At 36.3% G+C, this 17,163-nt stretch overlaps 2 protein-coding genes across 2 annotated transcripts; one reads left to right on the top strand and one right to left on the bottom strand.

Annotated features, from left to right (window-relative positions):
* Positions 1–240: 240 nt before the first annotated feature.
* Positions 241–2,449, bottom strand: LOC104699806 (cytochrome P450 76C4). Its single transcript, XM_010415198.3, has 4 exons — positions 1,984–2,449; positions 1,284–1,794; positions 917–1,201; positions 241–775 (listed from the first exon to the last, which is right to left on the bottom strand). The coding sequence occupies exons 1-4, from the start codon at positions 2,352–2,354 to the stop codon at positions 437–439; spliced, it is 1,506 nt and encodes a 501-aa protein (XP_010413500.2). The 5' UTR covers positions 2,355–2,449; the 3' UTR covers positions 241–436.
* Positions 2,450–3,726: 1,277 nt separating this feature from the next.
* On the top strand, positions 3,727–7,890 carry LOC104699805 (calcium-dependent lipid-binding protein). Its single transcript, XM_087456360.1, has 12 exons — positions 3,727–4,004; positions 4,096–4,209; positions 4,664–4,765; positions 5,133–5,183; positions 5,545–5,665; positions 5,872–5,990; positions 6,089–6,187; positions 6,285–6,365; positions 6,460–6,545; positions 6,731–6,956; positions 7,050–7,214; positions 7,287–7,890. The coding sequence occupies exons 2-12, from the start codon at positions 4,105–4,107 to the stop codon at positions 7,662–7,664; spliced, it is 1,533 nt and encodes a 510-aa protein (XP_087312486.1). The 5' UTR covers positions 3,727–4,004; positions 4,096–4,104; the 3' UTR covers positions 7,665–7,890.
* Positions 7,891–17,163: the final 9,273 nt, after the last annotated feature.

Below are 17,163 nucleotides of genomic sequence, written 5' to 3'. Positions count from 1 at the left end.
AAGATTATACATAAATTAGACTTATTTCATAACTTTCAAAGGATAAGAGTTAAGACCGAACTGGATATAAAACCAAACTAGTCACGTTGAGACATACAAAAACGAAAATGATGTCAAACACGTTTTCTAATAAGCACGGACATAGACTGTATTTAACTTTATGGAACTATGTAAAAGTATTTTTTGCCGTATCTATTTTTAAAATGCAGATACAGTAATTTTATTTTATTTCATGAAATATTTTTAAAAATGCTGCATAATATTATTTTATTTGATGGAAAATGTATAAAAATGCTGTTATTTGCTGTATCCACTTTTTTTTTAAAAAAAAAAATTTTATCTGCATAATTTTAAAAATGTATTCGTCAAATCGGAAAATAACTAAATTACCATAAGAAAATTCAGCCATAAAATTATGGAGCATATTCAAATCTCGTCACGGGAGACTCGGTCCATTGTTGAAGGGCACGACACATAATGGTTCGGCTTTGTGCATGGTAGCACCGAAGGCCTCACTCATATCCACATTTTCAAGAACTACGCCGTTTTGATTCTCCCAGTCAAAGCCATAGAGAAGAGATGCAAGAACTAGATGCATTATCCTAAACGCGAGTGGCATTCCTGGACAAATCCTTCGTCCAGCTCCAAACGGAATCAACTCAAAATCATTGCCTTTCGCATCGATTCCTCTCCTCAAAAACCTCTCTGGTTTGAACTGCGTCGGATTTTCCCACACGCTCGGATCTCGTCCTATCGCCCACACGTTCACGAGAACCTTGTTTCGAAGCACAGTAAAGGAATAATATATTACGTACACAACACAAAAACCCACCAAAACTTTAGAAGTATATACATTTTGGCGTTATCTATTAGAATAGGGTTCGTTTTAGTTTCTTAGGAATGAGTTACAACATACCTGAGTATTCTTAGGAATGAGGAACTCGAAAATTCGGACATCATCAGACTCGGATTTTCGAGGGATGAGAAATGGAGCAGGCGGATGCAAACGAAGACTCTCTTTCACAACTGCTTGTAAATAAGGTAGTTTAACGATATCCAGTTCTTGGACGGTGCTGTTTAGCCCTATCACTTGTCTTATCTCTTCTTGAGCTCTCACCATCATCTTAGGGTTTTGAAGTAACTCCGCCATAGCCCACTCCACCGCACTCGAACTCGTGTCTACTCCCGCCAGAAACAAGTCCTATCACACATTAAAATATAATGAAAAAACATGTATATAGAAGCCATGCAGTTTGGTCGTCTCTGTCTTGATTAAGACTTACGAGAAGCAGATGTTTGATATCATTATCATCGAGTTCTGACTTCTCGTCTTGAGCAATATCCAAAAGAGAATCTAACATATCGTTGTTGTTTTTCCAAACATTTGATGCTCTCTTTGCGTCGATGAATCCTTGAAAAACCCTAAACAATTTGTGCATAAGTAGCCTCGCTTCTTTTCTAGCTCCTTGCAAGTCAAGAAACCCAAGAAAAGGGAAGAAATCAGCGAGGTTTGGTTTTCCGGCGATCTCCATCATCCGAATCACAACGTTATGGAAATCCTGAGATGTCTTCGAGTCATGATCAAAGTTTGCGAGGTTTGTGGAAAACAGAGCGTTGGAGATTATATTGAGTGATGTGATGAATGATGCTCGAGAGATATTCACAGCTTCTCTTCTCTCGCTGCATTTGTTAACGAAGCTCATAAGTTCTTGCACCTTCATCATCCTTAAGGCACTGGTTGCTTCTAAACGCTGCGTTGAGAATAACTGATTCTTCGTTATCTTTCGTAGAAACCTAACGCAAAACATACACAGAATCCTAAATTATTCTTTATGCACCAAATTATTTTAATATCTAAAAGAAAATTATTCATTATGCTTATATATATATATATATATATTATATTAATTAAATTATTTATTTATTTGTACTGATATATTCAAAAGTCAAAACTGAACCAAACGGACTTGAATTTATTTTTACCTCCAACGAGCGAACGGAGGAAGCCAGACAATGGAAAGCTCGTGATGACCAGCGGCTCGAACCGGGTCACTGGGGATTCGGTAAGACAAGACATGATCATGTGTTTTCAGCACTTCTTTTGCTGCGTCCGGTGAAGATATGACGACTGTGGTCAAACTACCAAGCTTAAGACTCATTACGCTTCCGTAAATCTTCGAGAGGTCAGAAAGTGAACGGTGAGGCTTTTCACCGAGTTGAAGGATGTTACCAAGAAAAGGTAGCCTTGGAGGACCCGGCGGGTTCTTGGCTCCACTGTCGCCGGAACAGATTTTTCGGATGAAGATGAAGAAGAAACAGAGGAGCAGAGACAAGGCTATTGTTACGATCTCCATCTAATATGTACACGCTTCGTTAACACAAAGTTCTTAATTAATAATTGGAAGTGCTTTTTTAAAAATGCATGTTTTTAGTACTTGACGATCCTTGTAAGACAATTTGAGGTTTGATGAAACAGCTGTGAAAAGGTGAGGAGATATTATCAAGCAAGTGTCGTTAGATCAAGAGGACACGTTATTTGTCCCTTCACCGATTCCACTGTCTTCTAGTTATATAATGATGTTACATTTTGAGGTCGACTTTGTTATTTCTTACTCTTTTTTTTTTTTTCAACGAATTTTGTCAGATAAAATTATTGACATAATTTTTTTTACATGAAATTGTTAAAATTAACTAAATTTCTCTATATAATTTTTGATCCGAATCATGAAGACAGAACGAGATTAATTCGGAGCTTTCAGATTTTCGGCTAGGCATTTTTCACGAGCGATATAACAAATTGGTGCATTCTAGCTATGATTTTTCTGTTGATTTAAAATTTTAGGTTTTTTTTGCCTAAATTAATTTAATTGTGGAATGTAAATTTTGACAATGACTGCAACGATTATGTAAAACGTAAATCATTAATTAAAGAATCTGAGAATCCAAGTTCAATACAATATTTATTATAACCACACAAACTGGCGTTTTTTTTTTTTTTAATTGACTATTATTTGTAGCAACTAGCAAGTTCATCGATGGTCAACAGTCAACGTCGCCTGAGTGTAGGAGAGATGTGATTTTGTGGTAAAGCACGTCTTTTTAACTCTTTGTTAAAATAATTCCCTTTTTTTGTTTTTTTACCAAGTCACGTGGATCATCTGAATCATCAAAACGTTCTCGTTGCCTCGTTATCGAGGCAGAATCTTTAATTTCTCAGTCTGGTCCATGTAGTTCTTCTCACATTCCACATTTGACCAAATATTTTTGTAATCTTCTAATTGTACATTATTTTATTGAACAAGCTCATGATTTTTTTTTTGAAGTCAATATATATTGAACATATATGGAAAAATTTCGAGACATATATACATATTAGTATTCAAAATCACACTATATACTATGTTGAAAATATTATGTGAATTTCATATAATTTACTTAAATCAAACTGAAAACTAAATTTGTATTTATATAATGAGCAATATTTTATTTAAAAATTTAAGTAACATTGTTGACAAAAATATGATATGTTATGATTGCATAATTTAATACACATTTAAAAAAAGACTCAATTTTGTCTTGTATTCTTGAAGTACAGAACATAAGTAGAGGTTGACAAAAAAAAAAAAAAAGAAAAAGAACATAAGTAGAGATTTTGGGAAAATATAGTAGTATCAGAACAATAGGGGAAAAATTGAGAAAATATGAAAATTGAGGGACTAATCACAGTGCGTTGTTTGGGAGATGAATTAAATACAAAACTTAATTCGAAAAGGGAAGCGTTTCTCTGGCCTCGCGTCGTAAGCATCTCCTCCTCCTCTTTGCCATTATCTCTCTCACTCTCTCTCTCTCTCTGGCCTACCAAGCAAATACATGAATGCATTTTTAATTTGTACTGATTCTCCCACTTGAGACCAATCCCGTGAAGATAAACTATTGCCGACTCCCGACTCTTCTCGCCGATTGATTTACTCAGACCTTTTTGTGTGTGTGGCGGAAAAAAAAAGGTTTCGATTGCGCTTCCCGTTTCGATTTCTAGGGTTTCTTCGAGTATACTAATCGATTGTCTGAGTTTGTAATTTTTGGTTTTGGTTGCAGGAGAATAATATGGGTTTGATTTCTGGAATTCTGTTCGGGATTATCTTCGGCGTAGCTATAATGGCTGGCTGGAGTCGTATGATGACGCATCGATCCTCCAAGCGAATCGCCAAGGTTTCGATTGAATTCAATCTGCTTATTTCTCAAATTGATTAAAACCCGTGATTTGGTTCTACAAATTATTGAATCCTCGGGGATATTTTGTTTAGATTCTAAATCCAGGTTTTTTTAATTCGTATAGATTGGTTGTTTCGGTCTTGGGATTAGCTAAAACGTGTAGATTATCAACATTAGCTTTAGCAAAATCCATCTGCTACTTCTAATTATTGACATCAATGTACCAAGTTTAGTGTTCATCTGTTGATTCTACTTAACAAAAAAGCTGGTTGTTTCCGGTCTCACTGTTTTGCTGTTTAACCATGCTTTTGTGTTGAGAAGTGACGACATGGCTTGCTTTACTTGCTTTGCTTTGAGGAGCCTGATCTTTCCCACGTCTGACATGAGTAGAGGAGTTTCTTGGCCTCCAATACTGTATTATTGACTAGTTTATCGTCTTGTTTTCTGGCAGGCAGTTGATATGAAACTTCTAGGCTCTCTTAGCAGAGACGATTTGAAGAAAATTTGTGGTGATAATTTTCCACAGTGGATTTCGTTTCCAGCATTTGAACAGGTACTTTGTCATGATCTCATCTGGTCGGAGTACAGAGTAAATGAGGGTAATATAAACTACATTTATATTCTAACAATGTTCATCTTCCATAATTTTTCGGTGCTCCCTTGGTCGATATGATTTCTGTGAGTCACTGAGTTGTTAGAATATAACAGTAGTTTATATTACCCTCGGTTACTCTGTACTCCGACTAGAGAAAATCTAGTTCTGGTTCCATTATCCTTGAAAGAAACAATACTTGAATTTGCGTACATATTATATATGTCTCTGGTTGTGGAACAAGTCTTGTAGAGTTTAACCACTTGGTTTCTCAGCAAACATAACAAAATTCTCAAACTGCAAACCTTTTGTACTTTATTTTTTTCAGGTCAAATGGCTTAATAAACTACTGAGCAAGATGTGGCCATATATTGCAGAGGTGAGATTCTAATCTTCTTTTGTTACAAGATTAGGTGTTTTCTTTTCCCGTGTATATAGTTGGAAGTTGGCTATTAAATCATTAGTATATATACCCTGACTCATGGTAACTGAAGATATCCTAAGAAGAGGAGATTTATTATGCTGTCAACTTGTACTCCGGAGTTCGTAACTATTGAATAAGTGTGAGATTTAGCTTGTCTAGAATGGACTCCTCGACTGATTCGTTTTGACTGGTACACCTATCCAGTGTTTGTTGACACCTAAGATATGTCCAATTTGTTGGAATGGAAAACACTTGCCACAGTGCAGTTTGGCAATCAAAGAGTGTAATTTTCGTTGTTCTGTTGACTAATCTCCAGGCAGCAACTATGGTAATTAGAGATTCGGTTGAACCTCTGCTTGAAGATTACAGACCACCAGGAATTACTTCCCTGAAGTTCAGCAAATTGACGTTGGGTAATGTAGCACCAAAGATTGAAGGTAAATTGCAGTGGACAACATCGTTTTTGTGATGGCTTTATTTTTTCTCTTCCATTGTTCAACCTTGCATTTTCCTACTATTTATTTTGGATGAGTTGCCTTGCAAATGCTATTGAATCTTTATGCTTAGAAGAACATCATGCATTTGTTTCGTAGGTTAGTTTTGTATTAAGCGTGAGCATACACCTAATTTATCATTGTTGCAGGTATTCGTGTTCAAAGTTTCAAGGAGGGTCAAGTCACAATGGATGTTGATCTTCGATGGGGTGGTGATCCAAATATTGTTTTAGGTGTTACAGCACTTGTTGCTTCTATACCCATTCAGGTTACTAGAGATATAATTTAGTATTTGTCATTTGGGTTGTCGTCTGTGCCCAATAGAGATTGATTATCTCTACAAACACTTGTTTCTGGCCGAAACAGTTGAAGGATCTTCAAGTTTTCACAGTTGCACGTGTTATCTTTCAACTTGCGGATGAGATTCCTTGTATATCTGCTGTTGTTGTTGCTCTACTTGCTGAGGTACACATTTTCCTGAAAAGATCCAGAATAAGATGCATTTTTCTTATATCATCTCTCCTGTCTTACAATAATCATCTTTTTAAATGTTCTCAACCAGCCAAAACCGAGAATTGATTACACTCTGAAGGCTGTTGGTGGAAGCTTAACAGCAATTCCTGGACTATCTGATATGATTGATGTAAGTTCCTCTCTTGGTATAGTTCAAGCAGCTTCCAGATGTTTTGTTTGTTCCCATTTGGTCTGATACATAGCTTTTTGATTTTCTCTGTTAGGATACTGTTGATACTATCGTCAAAGACATGCTCCAGTGGCCTCATAGAATTGTTGTTCCCATTGGTGGTATTCCTGTTGATTTAAGGTACTCTCATGTGATCTGCTTGTTTTTCATTTTGTTGTCACTCACAAATATATTGCCTGCCACTGCCAATTTTTTTTCTTTTCTCCTCTTCTGATATAGCCATAGGATTTACTTGGGGAATCATGATACGTATTGAGAAAGCACTGTATAGTTTGACGATTCTCTCTATCTTTTCTCTTTCCCAGTGATTTGGAGCTTAAGCCACAGGGAAAGCTTATAGTAACAGTTCTGAAAGCAACTAACTTGAAGAATAAGGAATTGATTGGAAAATCTGACCCTTATGCTACCATCCACATTCGTCCAGTATTCAAGTATAAAACAAAGGCAATCGAGAACAATCTGAATCCTGTTTGGGATCAAACATTTGAATTGATTGCAGAGGACAAAGAAACCCAGTCGCTCACTGTAGAGGTCTGGAATCTGAAACATTTATGCTTCATAGTTGTTTAATTTTGCCATTGCAAACATTAACTATCCTCTTCGTTTTATTAAATCTTTTGGCAGGTATTTGATAAAGATGTAGGTCAAGATGAGCGTCTAGGACTTGTGAAACTTCCCTTAAGCAGTTTGGAAAACGGAGTTACAAAAGAACTGGAGCTAAATCTGTTGTCTTCACTTGATACTTTGAAAGTAAAAGACAAGAAAGATCGAGGAAGTATAACTCTTAAGGTATAGATATTCCCTTGAATAAACAGCAAAAATTTTCCTTTTCGCCGGTTCCTAAAATGGCTTGAATTGAAGGTACATTATCATGAGTTCAACAAAGAGGAGCAAATGGCGGCATTAGAAGACGAGAAGAAGATTATGGAGGAAAGGAAGAGACTGAAGGAAGCAGGTGTGATAGGTAGCACAATGGATGCAGTTGGGATGGTAGGAAGTGGGCTCGGTACTGGTGTAGGAATGGTTGGAACTGGGATTGGTGCAGGAGTCGGGTTGGTTGGGACTGGAGTGACCTCAGGTGTTGGTATGGTTGGTAGTGGCTTCGGAGCTGTGGGTAGCGGGTTGAGCAAAGCAGGGAGATTTATGGGTAGAACAATTACAGGTCAGACTAGCAAACGCAGTGGCTCATCCACACCTGTGAATACGGTTCAAGAGAACGATGTTGCGAAACAACAGTAAGTAAACATTGGGTTTAAGCAAGATTTGTGATGATAACATCTTATTACTCTTGTCATGCGATGCGACTTCTTTTTTACTCTTTCTTGTTTGTTTTTTTTTATAACTTATCTCGAATTTGGTTTCTGGATTCACTGCATCAATTTGTTTTCGTTGTGAGCTTTCAAATTGAAATCTTGTACAGAAGTCATTTGTCTAATCGTCCCGTAAACAATAGATTTCCTGTCAATGATTTGGTTGTTTAACTTATATACATTCATAAATAAATATAACAGTACTGTAATATCTATACTAAAAATTAAAGAAACTTAATCATTTTATAAAACAAAATTAAATCATGGAAATTATATATTAATATTTTCTTAAAACAAACAAATTGTTTCGTGGTAGACCACTAGGTAAGTCCTACTAAGAGGGGTTATTGGTTTTATGATTTTAATGGATTTGGAAATCCAGACAAAAATCATGTGTTATTCGATCATTGATTTTAAAATACTTATCAAAATGATGTGTTATTGGTTCTATGATTTACAAATACTTGTTAAAATCCTATGTTATTCATTTAATGATTTGTTTTTGGATTTCAAAATCCACATTATGTTTTAAATGGATTTGAATGGATTTGAAAGTGTAAAATAGAAGGATTCAAATCCAAGGATAAAACATGTTATTTCAAAATCCATGTATTTTGATTTCTAGAATTTACAATTTTTTATGGATTTAGAAATCACATCTCCAATAACAGCCCCTTAATTAATTATAGGAAAAGCACATATAAAAAGAATATATATCCAAAATATATCTTCATTTACCAAATCTATACTATAAAAGTTGGCTAACTCTCTCCATTTGAGTGACACGTCAGCAGTGGAGAGAGTGTCACCTCTCTATTATCATTAAAAAAAAACTTAAACTAAAAGGAATATGCAACATCTTCTATGTCTTTTTGTATAGATATATCCCAAAAAGTTCATGTAGGAAATTTAGAGAAGCTTAGAACATGTTCCAAAAAAGTAGATGCATCACCAAAAGATAAAAGGGCATCAAGAGTGAATCAAAGAACCACTTCTTACTCTTGGCGTAAACCATGAATGTATCGACATATAGTTTAGGCGTTACAATTTTGTCAATAGTTTGAAGAATTGCAGTAATGATCGAGATATTTCTTAATATTGTAGAGAAATTCATGAAAGTCTCAAAAGAAATAAAATTTTATATATTATAAAAATTAGGGTTTTGTTCACCATCAAATGAAAGATAATTGAATTAAACTATAAAATGTTAGAGAGACAAAGAAGAAGGGGGTTTCATATTCTAGACAAAACTATATATATATATAGAACAAATCAATCAACATACTACGTTTCTATCACCAAACCACCTAGAACAAATCTCAAAGTTAAACAAGATAAGACCAACCTATAGATATATAGAATACGTTTCTTTTCCTTTTGGTCCACCAAGCAATCACCACCACCCTCAGTTCACGATCAGCTCAAACTTCATCCCTCACTTCCTCCACTCGCAATATGGTACACGGCGTACACTTTATCATATGCATCACCACTCCAGCCAACGCACAAGCCCACAATGACCAGATATCTATGAGATTCATAATTTCGAGAAACAATTGTGTTTTTTTTTTGTTTCATAAAGACTAAATTATCATAAGTTCAAATATCAATAAAGATTAATTGAAAAAAAAACTTAAAAAATACCTTATTTATTTGTTTTTTGGACATTTACATGAGTTTTTTTATGGACTAAAAAATTTCATATAAATAAATTTGGTAGTCAAACAATTTTGATTTATTGATTGGTGTGCACATGTGAGAGACACACGTGCAGATTTAAAGAGAAACATGAGAAGAATAATGTATAAATAGAAATAGAGATGAAACATAAAGGCATCATCATTTTAGATCGTATCCAAGCCTGCCTCCACTTTCTTATGTGAAAGAGGTGCTTGCTTTATGAGACTGAATGAATTATTGATGTGTAAAGAAGAATTAGAGCTTATGTCATGTGCTCTGTTCTTGGGTGTTAAGGAAGGAGAACTGTATGAAGGTGAATCAAAAGCCCAACTTTGAAACAGAGGCTTTCAAACCAAAGGCTTTGGATCAGTCAAGGCCCAACAACATTCAATCAAAGAAGCCCACCGAGACTGCAACTCTGCAACGGTCGAATGCAAAAGATAAGAAAGAGGAACCTGCGAGCAGCCACGTCACACCTGAAGACAAAGAAGCAAGCTGGCGTACGGACTCGAAGGTTGAAACGAAGAACGCCTTTGATGCTCTCAGCTCTCTACCTGATGATGACAAGTGTCAGGAAAACTAGGTTTAGCATTGTGTCAGTCTCTGTATAAATAGAAATGTAGAGACTCATTGTAACCTTAAGAGAGTATAAAGCTTAATAAGAAATATCTTTCTTCAGAGATACATCAGCTTCTATATGGTATCAGAGCCATGGCACTGTCCACTGAGCTCTATTCCTCACCTATCTTAAACATCTCAAACTGTGTAACAGTCAAACTCACCGAGAGAACTTATCTTCTTTGGAAGACCCAGTTTGAGTCTTTTCTTTGCGGTCAAGGCCTTCTGGGTTTCATCAATGGGTCTACTCCACGACCAGCTTCTGCAACCAACGCTGACGGCACTCCAAATCAGGCGTATCAGTCATGGGTTCGATCAGATCAAGTGGTCAGAGCTTGGCTTCTGGGATCGCTGTCCGAAGACATTCTCTCTGAGGTTCTCACAATGACAACATCTCAAGAGGTATGGAATTTTCTCGCTGCTTACTTTAACAAGGTTTCCTCTGCTAGGCTGTTTGGTTTGCAAAGAAAGCTTCAAAACACAGAAAAGAAAGATTTGCCTATGGTATACTATCTAAAGGAACTTAAGAGTGTCTGTGATCAGCTAGCATCTGTTGGTAGTCCTGTTAGTGAGAGAATGAAAATTTTTGCTGCTCGAAATGGGTTGACTAGGGATTATGAGCCTATTAAGACATCTATCGAGGGGATGCTAGATGGTAATCCTCCACCAACCCTTGATGACGTAATACCGCGTCTTACTGCCTATCATGATCGCTTGTTAGCTTACTCAGTGGAACCGAGCGTTACTCCGCACCTGGCGTTTAATGTTCAGCAGTCTGATGGTTCTTCTTATGGGAACAGAGGCAGAGGCAACAGATCTACAAGAAGAGGTGGATACTCTACAAAAGGAAGAGGGTTCCACCAGCAGATATCCTCTGGTTCTTCTGGCTATTCAGTTGAAAACAGGCCTATCTGTCAGATATGTGGAAAAGCAGGGCATATAGCGTCTAAGTGCTGGCACCGGTTCAACAACGCCTATCAGCCGGACCTTCTTGCAGCTCTAGCAGCTCTTCGCATCACCGATGTGACGGATCAGTCTGGTCAGGAGTGGGTAACAGATAGTGGAGCAACTGCTCATGTGACTGGGTCTCAGAACAACCTGCAGAACTCAAGACCATACGATGGGAACGACACTATCATGCTCGGTGATGGGAATTGTCTCCCTATTATGCATACAGGTTCTGCTACTCTACCAACTACATCAGGTACTCTACCTTTAAATGATGTTTTAGTTGTTCCTGGCATTGCTAGATCCTTGCTCTCTGTTTCAAAACTTACCACAGACTATCCCTGCTCCATTAAATTTGATTCTGATGAGGTTGTTGTTAAGGACAAGGGAACAAAGAGGCTCCTCACAATCGGTCCGTATAGCAGAGGGTTGTACACGCTCAAGGGTCGACCGTTCCAAGCATTCTACTCATCAAGACAACAAGCTGCGTCGGATGAGGTGTGGCATAGATGTCTTGGACATCCTAATAACAAGATCCTAGAGCAGTTAGTGAAGAATAAAGCCATTGTCATAAATAAAAGTACCAAGCAGATATGTGAGGGGTGTCATCTTGGGAAAAGTAGTCATCTTCCTTTTTCAGATTCTCAGTTTGTTGCAACTAGGCCATTAGAGAGGATTCACTATGATTTGGGGTCCTGCTCCTGTAACTTCTTGTCAAGGTTTCAGATATTATGTAATCTTCATAGACAACTGGTCTAGATACTGTTGGTTCTATCCTTTGAAAAATAAATCAGATTTTTATTCCACATTCTGCAGTTTTCAGAAACTTGTTGAGAATCAGTTTAACTCCAAAATATCAAAGTTTCAGTGTGATGGTTGTGGAGAATTCATCAGTAATGCTTTTCTTACTCACCTTAAGCAGTGTGGGATCCAACAACTCATCTCTTGCCCCTATACTCCCCAGCAAAATGGTCTTGCTGAAAGGAAACATAGGCATATCACTGAACTGGGTCTAGCCATGATGTTCTGCAGCAAGATTCTTCATAAGTACTGGGTTGAAGCTTTCTTCACAGCTAATTTTCTGAGTAACATCCTCCCAACTACAGCTTTATCAGATAACAAAAGTCCACATGAGAAGCTTCATCAATCACTGCCTGAGTATACTGCACTGAGAACCTTCGGCTGCACTTGTTACCCCACACTACGTGACTATGCTATGAACAAATTTGATCCAAGATCACTCCGGTGTGTGTTCATGGGATACAATATCAAATACAAAGGTTACAGGTGCTTACATCCACCTACTGGACGAATTTATATAAGCAGGCATGTCCTATTTGATGAAACTTCATTTCCCTTCTCCGACGTTTATCACCATCTTCAGAGTTTTGCCAAAACAAACCTTCTGCAAGCATGGCAGCAAGGTTTTCTACCTCCTAAAGATCCGCCAAACCTAAGCCAAAGTTTATTCACTGATGAGGACTTTCCTCCCTTAGGGACAGTCCTTCCTCGATCAGTTCTGCCGACAGCAAGCATCCTGTCTCAACCAAATAATTCTGAAATTCCTGTTGCAGCGTCTGTGGTGGATCAAGAATGCATTGAGCGTACGACAGGCATCGATCCTGCTTCTATTGGTGACAACGTTCTTGATTCACCTAACAGACAGCTTCCACATGCGAAACAGAATATCGAAACTGAGACTTCAAAGGAATCACAACCGCTGAAACATCCAATGACCACACGGTCTCAAGTTGGAATATGAAAACCAAATCCTCGTTATGCGTTGTTAACTCAGAAAGCTTCGTATCCCGAACCAAAAACTGTCACTGATGCTTTAAAAGATGAGGGTTGGACAAATGCGATGGGTGAAGAAGTTGGTGACTGCAAAGCAACAAACACTTTCTCTTTAGTACCTCGAGAGCCACATATGAACGTTATTGGATGTAAATGGGTTTTCAGAACAAAACTCCATGCAGACGGCTCCTTGGACAGACTGCGAGCAAGACTTGTAGCAAAAAGATTTCATCAGGAAGAAGGTGTCGACTACTTCGAAACATACAGCCCTATAGTCAGAACTGCTACTGTTCGCCTGGTTCTTCACGCTGCCACAGTGAAACAATGGGAGCTAAAGCAATTGGATGTCAAGAACGCCTTTTTACATGGTGATTTAACTGAAGAAGTTTATATGCTTCAACCACCTGGATTTGTGGACAAATCAAAACCAGATCATGTTTGGAAATTGCATAAATCTCTCTATGGGCTAAAACTGTCACCAAGGGCTTGGTATGACAAGTTTAGCTCTTTCTTGCTGGATTTTGGATTTAAGTGTAGCATACCAGATCCCTCGCTGTTCGTTTATGAAAGAGGCTCTGATATGATTCTACTCTTACTCTATGTGGATGATATGGTGCTTACAGGGAGTAATCCAAGTCTTATTAACAGACTGCTTGACAACATGAACAAAGAGTTCAGAATGAAAGACCTTGGGAAGCTTCATTACTTCTTGGGAATACAAGCAACCTTCTACGATAAAGGACTGTTTCTCTCCCAGCAAAAATACGCAGAAGACTTACTCAAAGTTGCAGGAATGTTTGATTGTGTTCCTATGCCTACACCACTGCCTCAACAACTCAATCAAGTGCCTCATCAAAAGCAGATTTTCTCAAACCCAACATATTTCAGGAGCTTGGCAGGTAAATAGCAGTATCTCACTTTAACGAGACCAGACATTCAATTCGCAGTCAACTTTGTCTGCCAGAAGATGCATGAGCCATCAATGTCAGACTTTCAGCTTCTCAAAAGAATCCTAAGGTATGTAAAGGGAACAACCTCCATGGGAATCTCCTTCAACAAAGACACTGATTTCACACTAAGAGCTTACAGTGACAGTAGTCACGCAAACTGTAAGGATACAAGACGCTCCATCGCAGGATTCTGCACGTTTCTTGGTAACAACATTATATCTTGGTCCTCAAAACGGCAGCCAACTGTCTCCAAAAGCTCAACCGAAGCAGAGTACAGAGCATTATCAGACACAACATCCGAACTTGTCTGGATCAACAACATGCTTCGTGACTTACACATCCCTCAAATGGAGCCTCCAGAACGATATGGTGACAATCTTTCCTCTATCTATCTTGCTGCTAATCCTATCTTCCATAACAGGACAAAGCACTTTGAAACACATTACCACTATGTAAGAGAACGTGTCGCGCTTGGAGCTCTGGTTGTGAAACATGTCCCTGCAAACAAACAACTGGCTGACATCTTCACAAAACCTCTCCCACAAGGACCGTTTACATCGCTGAGACACAAACTCGGTGTAGTTGTTCCACCCACACCAAGTTTGCGGGGGAGTATGAAGGTGAATCAAAAGCCCAACTTTGAAACAGAGGCTTTCAAACCAAAGGCTTTGGATCAGTCAAGGCCCAACAACATTCAATCAAAGAAAATCGAATGCAAAAGATAAGAAGGAGGAACCTGCGAGCAGCCACGTCACACCTGAAGACAAATAAGCAAGCTACCGTACGGACTCGAAAGTTGAAACGAAGAACGCCTTTGATGCTCTCAGCTCTCTACCTGAGGATGACAAGTGTCAGAAAAACTAGGTTTAGCATTGTGTCAGTCTCTATATAAATAGAAATGTAGAGACTCATTATAACCTTAAGAGAGTATAAAAATTAATAAGAAATATCTTTCTTCAGAGATACATCAGCTTCTATAAACTGTAACTCCGACCTTAACAATTCAGGGTTTGATTCATTGTAATGAGGATTTACGGATAAAAAGTCTTACGTTCTTATCAAACGGTGCGGTGAGCGTGGATGAAAATATGCAGATAATGATGCATAATTTCTTTTCTTTTTTTGGATCTGAAATTAGCTGATAAAAAGTGGTGTATTTTTTTGGTTCAAAAATAAGAGATTTGTAATTACATCAACTGATGAGTGCAAATATATTGTTAAAAAACTTCTAAACTGTATGTGTCCAAAAGTTAAATTTCCTATAATTTTCCTACTCTTTATTAATGATCGAACAAACTAAGAAAGCTAGGTGGATGATGTTTCCATATATACTAACCATAAGTTTAGCCAATTTGTTTACGGAATCGATTTTTAATTTTAGACTCTAGCCAGTCTGCGTTATCGGAAACATATATGCAAGAAAATATAAAAAATGTGGTACGCTGTCAAAAAAAGGAAGAAGTTAATAATCGAAACAAAACAACTCCAAATTTTGGAATTATTTGCTGTATTACAAAAATTTTCATATAAAAAATATATATATGGATATCCTTTTACATGTTTTATGCAGTATAAAGATAGAAGCATGCATAACTCCTTTACTCATTTTAAACAACAGAAGTTCGTATCAAACCTTTAGAAAATCAAAAGGATATATTAGTACGACTTGAACGATAATCTGTGTTCTTAATTTCCATTTCCACATTACAAATTAAATGTTTAAATACTCCTCTCTGACGATGGTATTGATGTTTTTACTGTCAAGCAGTAGTATACTAGTGTTGGAGAATGAATAGTTGTATTTTACGTTCTCTAAAAATCTATATATATAAAATTAATTTTTTTCACTCCTGGTGCTGCTACATCAGCAATTCATTCTTTAATTTTTTGGGCATATTCTAAATCATTTATCCACTAAACAGTTTCTAATTTATTTTGTTCATAACACTTGAAAGGCCTATATTAAACCCAAATGTTTTATTTCTTATTTTTAACTAGATATTCACTCGCGGTACACCGCAAGACTATTTTTATATAAAAAATATGTAATTTGTTTTATAAATTAACTATATATATAACTAATATTTAATTTATATTTTTTTAAATGTACAACTTTACAAATATATATATATATATATTAGTTAGTATAGAAATTAGAAAGTATTAGTAGTATAGAATTTCTACGTGTACTAAAAGTAGGAATGTTATATCGAGCACTAATAGTTAACTATATATGTTTTGTTCATATATTTATAGAAAAGTAGATGTTATATTCATAAAATGTAAACAAACCAAGAAACTAATTGACATGTGGTTCAACCAGTCCGACTAATTGACCAAGTAACCCGAAAGACTTCCGGTCCGATTTTTTAACATTGTCGTTTATTGATTAGGCCGATTGTTTAGAAAATGTATGTATGGAGAAAATATTGTTTTGTAAAATTGGAAACTTAATATTAATTAAATTAATTATAAACTTAATACTTAATGTTAAAGGGAGTGGTTCCGACTGTTTTGGAAATTTTATTAGGATAAAAAATCTTGTTTCCAAAAATCAAAACCTAATATGAATTAATTAAATAAATATAAATTAATAATTAATGCTAATGACATAGTTGTAAATAAGTTGCAACTGCAGAATTTATTTGCTAAATGTCTCCAAAAATGTATATATAGATGTCTATTTTTGACAAAAAGAAAACCACAAATAATCCTTCAACTCTCAGACCAATATATTAAAAAAGCCCACAATATTAACAACAACATCTAGATCCATGAATAAAGATAAAAAAAATTTGTTAACAAAAACATTAAAGGTGGTTTCATTAATACACTAAAAAGGTTACATAAAATAACATTTTTCTCTGAAAACTACTTCATTTTAATACACTATAATAATTAATAGTATTTAGAACAAAAAATAGAGCAAAGGGTTAATTCAGAGATCATCGACAACTTCAATACAGTATATGTCTTAAATTTTAAAAGTATGGACCAACAAGTTCATAATAAATTTAAAACAGAATTTAATTTTTTTTTTGAGATCAAGCCACACAACAAAATTACTCACACAATAGATAATAAACAAAAACACCACTAAACACAATTACTCAGACAATAATATAATAAAATAATGAGTAAGAGAGGTAACGACAATACTACATAAAACCTCAATATAAAACACATAATTAACCAACAATAAAGACAAACCAACAATTAAGCCATAATACCAAAACGTAACTCCAACGCACGTCAACACTATAAAGTACATAAAAAATTATGACCAAAACAATTCAGAAGAAACATACAAAAAATGTACCAAGTAAAACCATACACCCTAGAAGAACTCCCAAATGAAATCTTCGGAGATATAATGGTACGAGTTGCTCGCGTTTCCTGCAAAAACGTAAGACATATATTAGAAGCATCACCACCACT

The sequence above is a fragment of the Camelina sativa genome, chromosome 7, assembly GCF_030686135.1.
Source record: "Camelina sativa cultivar CO46 ecotype springtype chromosome 7, ASM3068613v1".
NCBI classification, from domain to species: domain Eukaryota; kingdom Viridiplantae; phylum Streptophyta; class Magnoliopsida; order Brassicales; family Brassicaceae; genus Camelina; species Camelina sativa.
Note: the sequence above shows the minus strand (reverse complement) of the source record. Positions and strands in the feature narration are given on the sequence as shown.

Excerpts from the sequence above, each read along its gene's own strand:
- LOC104699806 (XM_010415198.3), bottom strand. The coding sequence starts at position 2,354 with ATGGAGATCGTAACAATAGCCTTGTCTCTGCTCCTCTGTTTCTTCTTC. Across the intron at positions 1,795-1,983 it reads CCTCCGTTCGCTCGTTGGAG|GTTTCTACGAAAGATAACGA; the intron begins GTAAAAATAAAT and ends GTTTTGCGTTAG. Across the intron at positions 1,202-1,283 it reads ATATCAAACATCTGCTTCTC|GACTTGTTTCTGGCGGGAGT; the intron begins GTAAGTCTTAAT and ends AATGTGTGATAG.
- LOC104699805 (XM_087456360.1), top strand. The coding sequence starts at position 4,105 with ATGGGTTTGATTTCTGGAATTCTGTTCGGGATTATCTTCGGCGTAGCT. Across the intron at positions 4,210-4,663 it reads CCTCCAAGCGAATCGCCAAG|GCAGTTGATATGAAACTTCT; the intron begins GTTTCGATTGAA and ends GTTTTCTGGCAG. Across the intron at positions 6,366-6,459 it reads GACTATCTGATATGATTGAT|GATACTGTTGATACTATCGT; the intron begins GTAAGTTCCTCT and ends TTTCTCTGTTAG.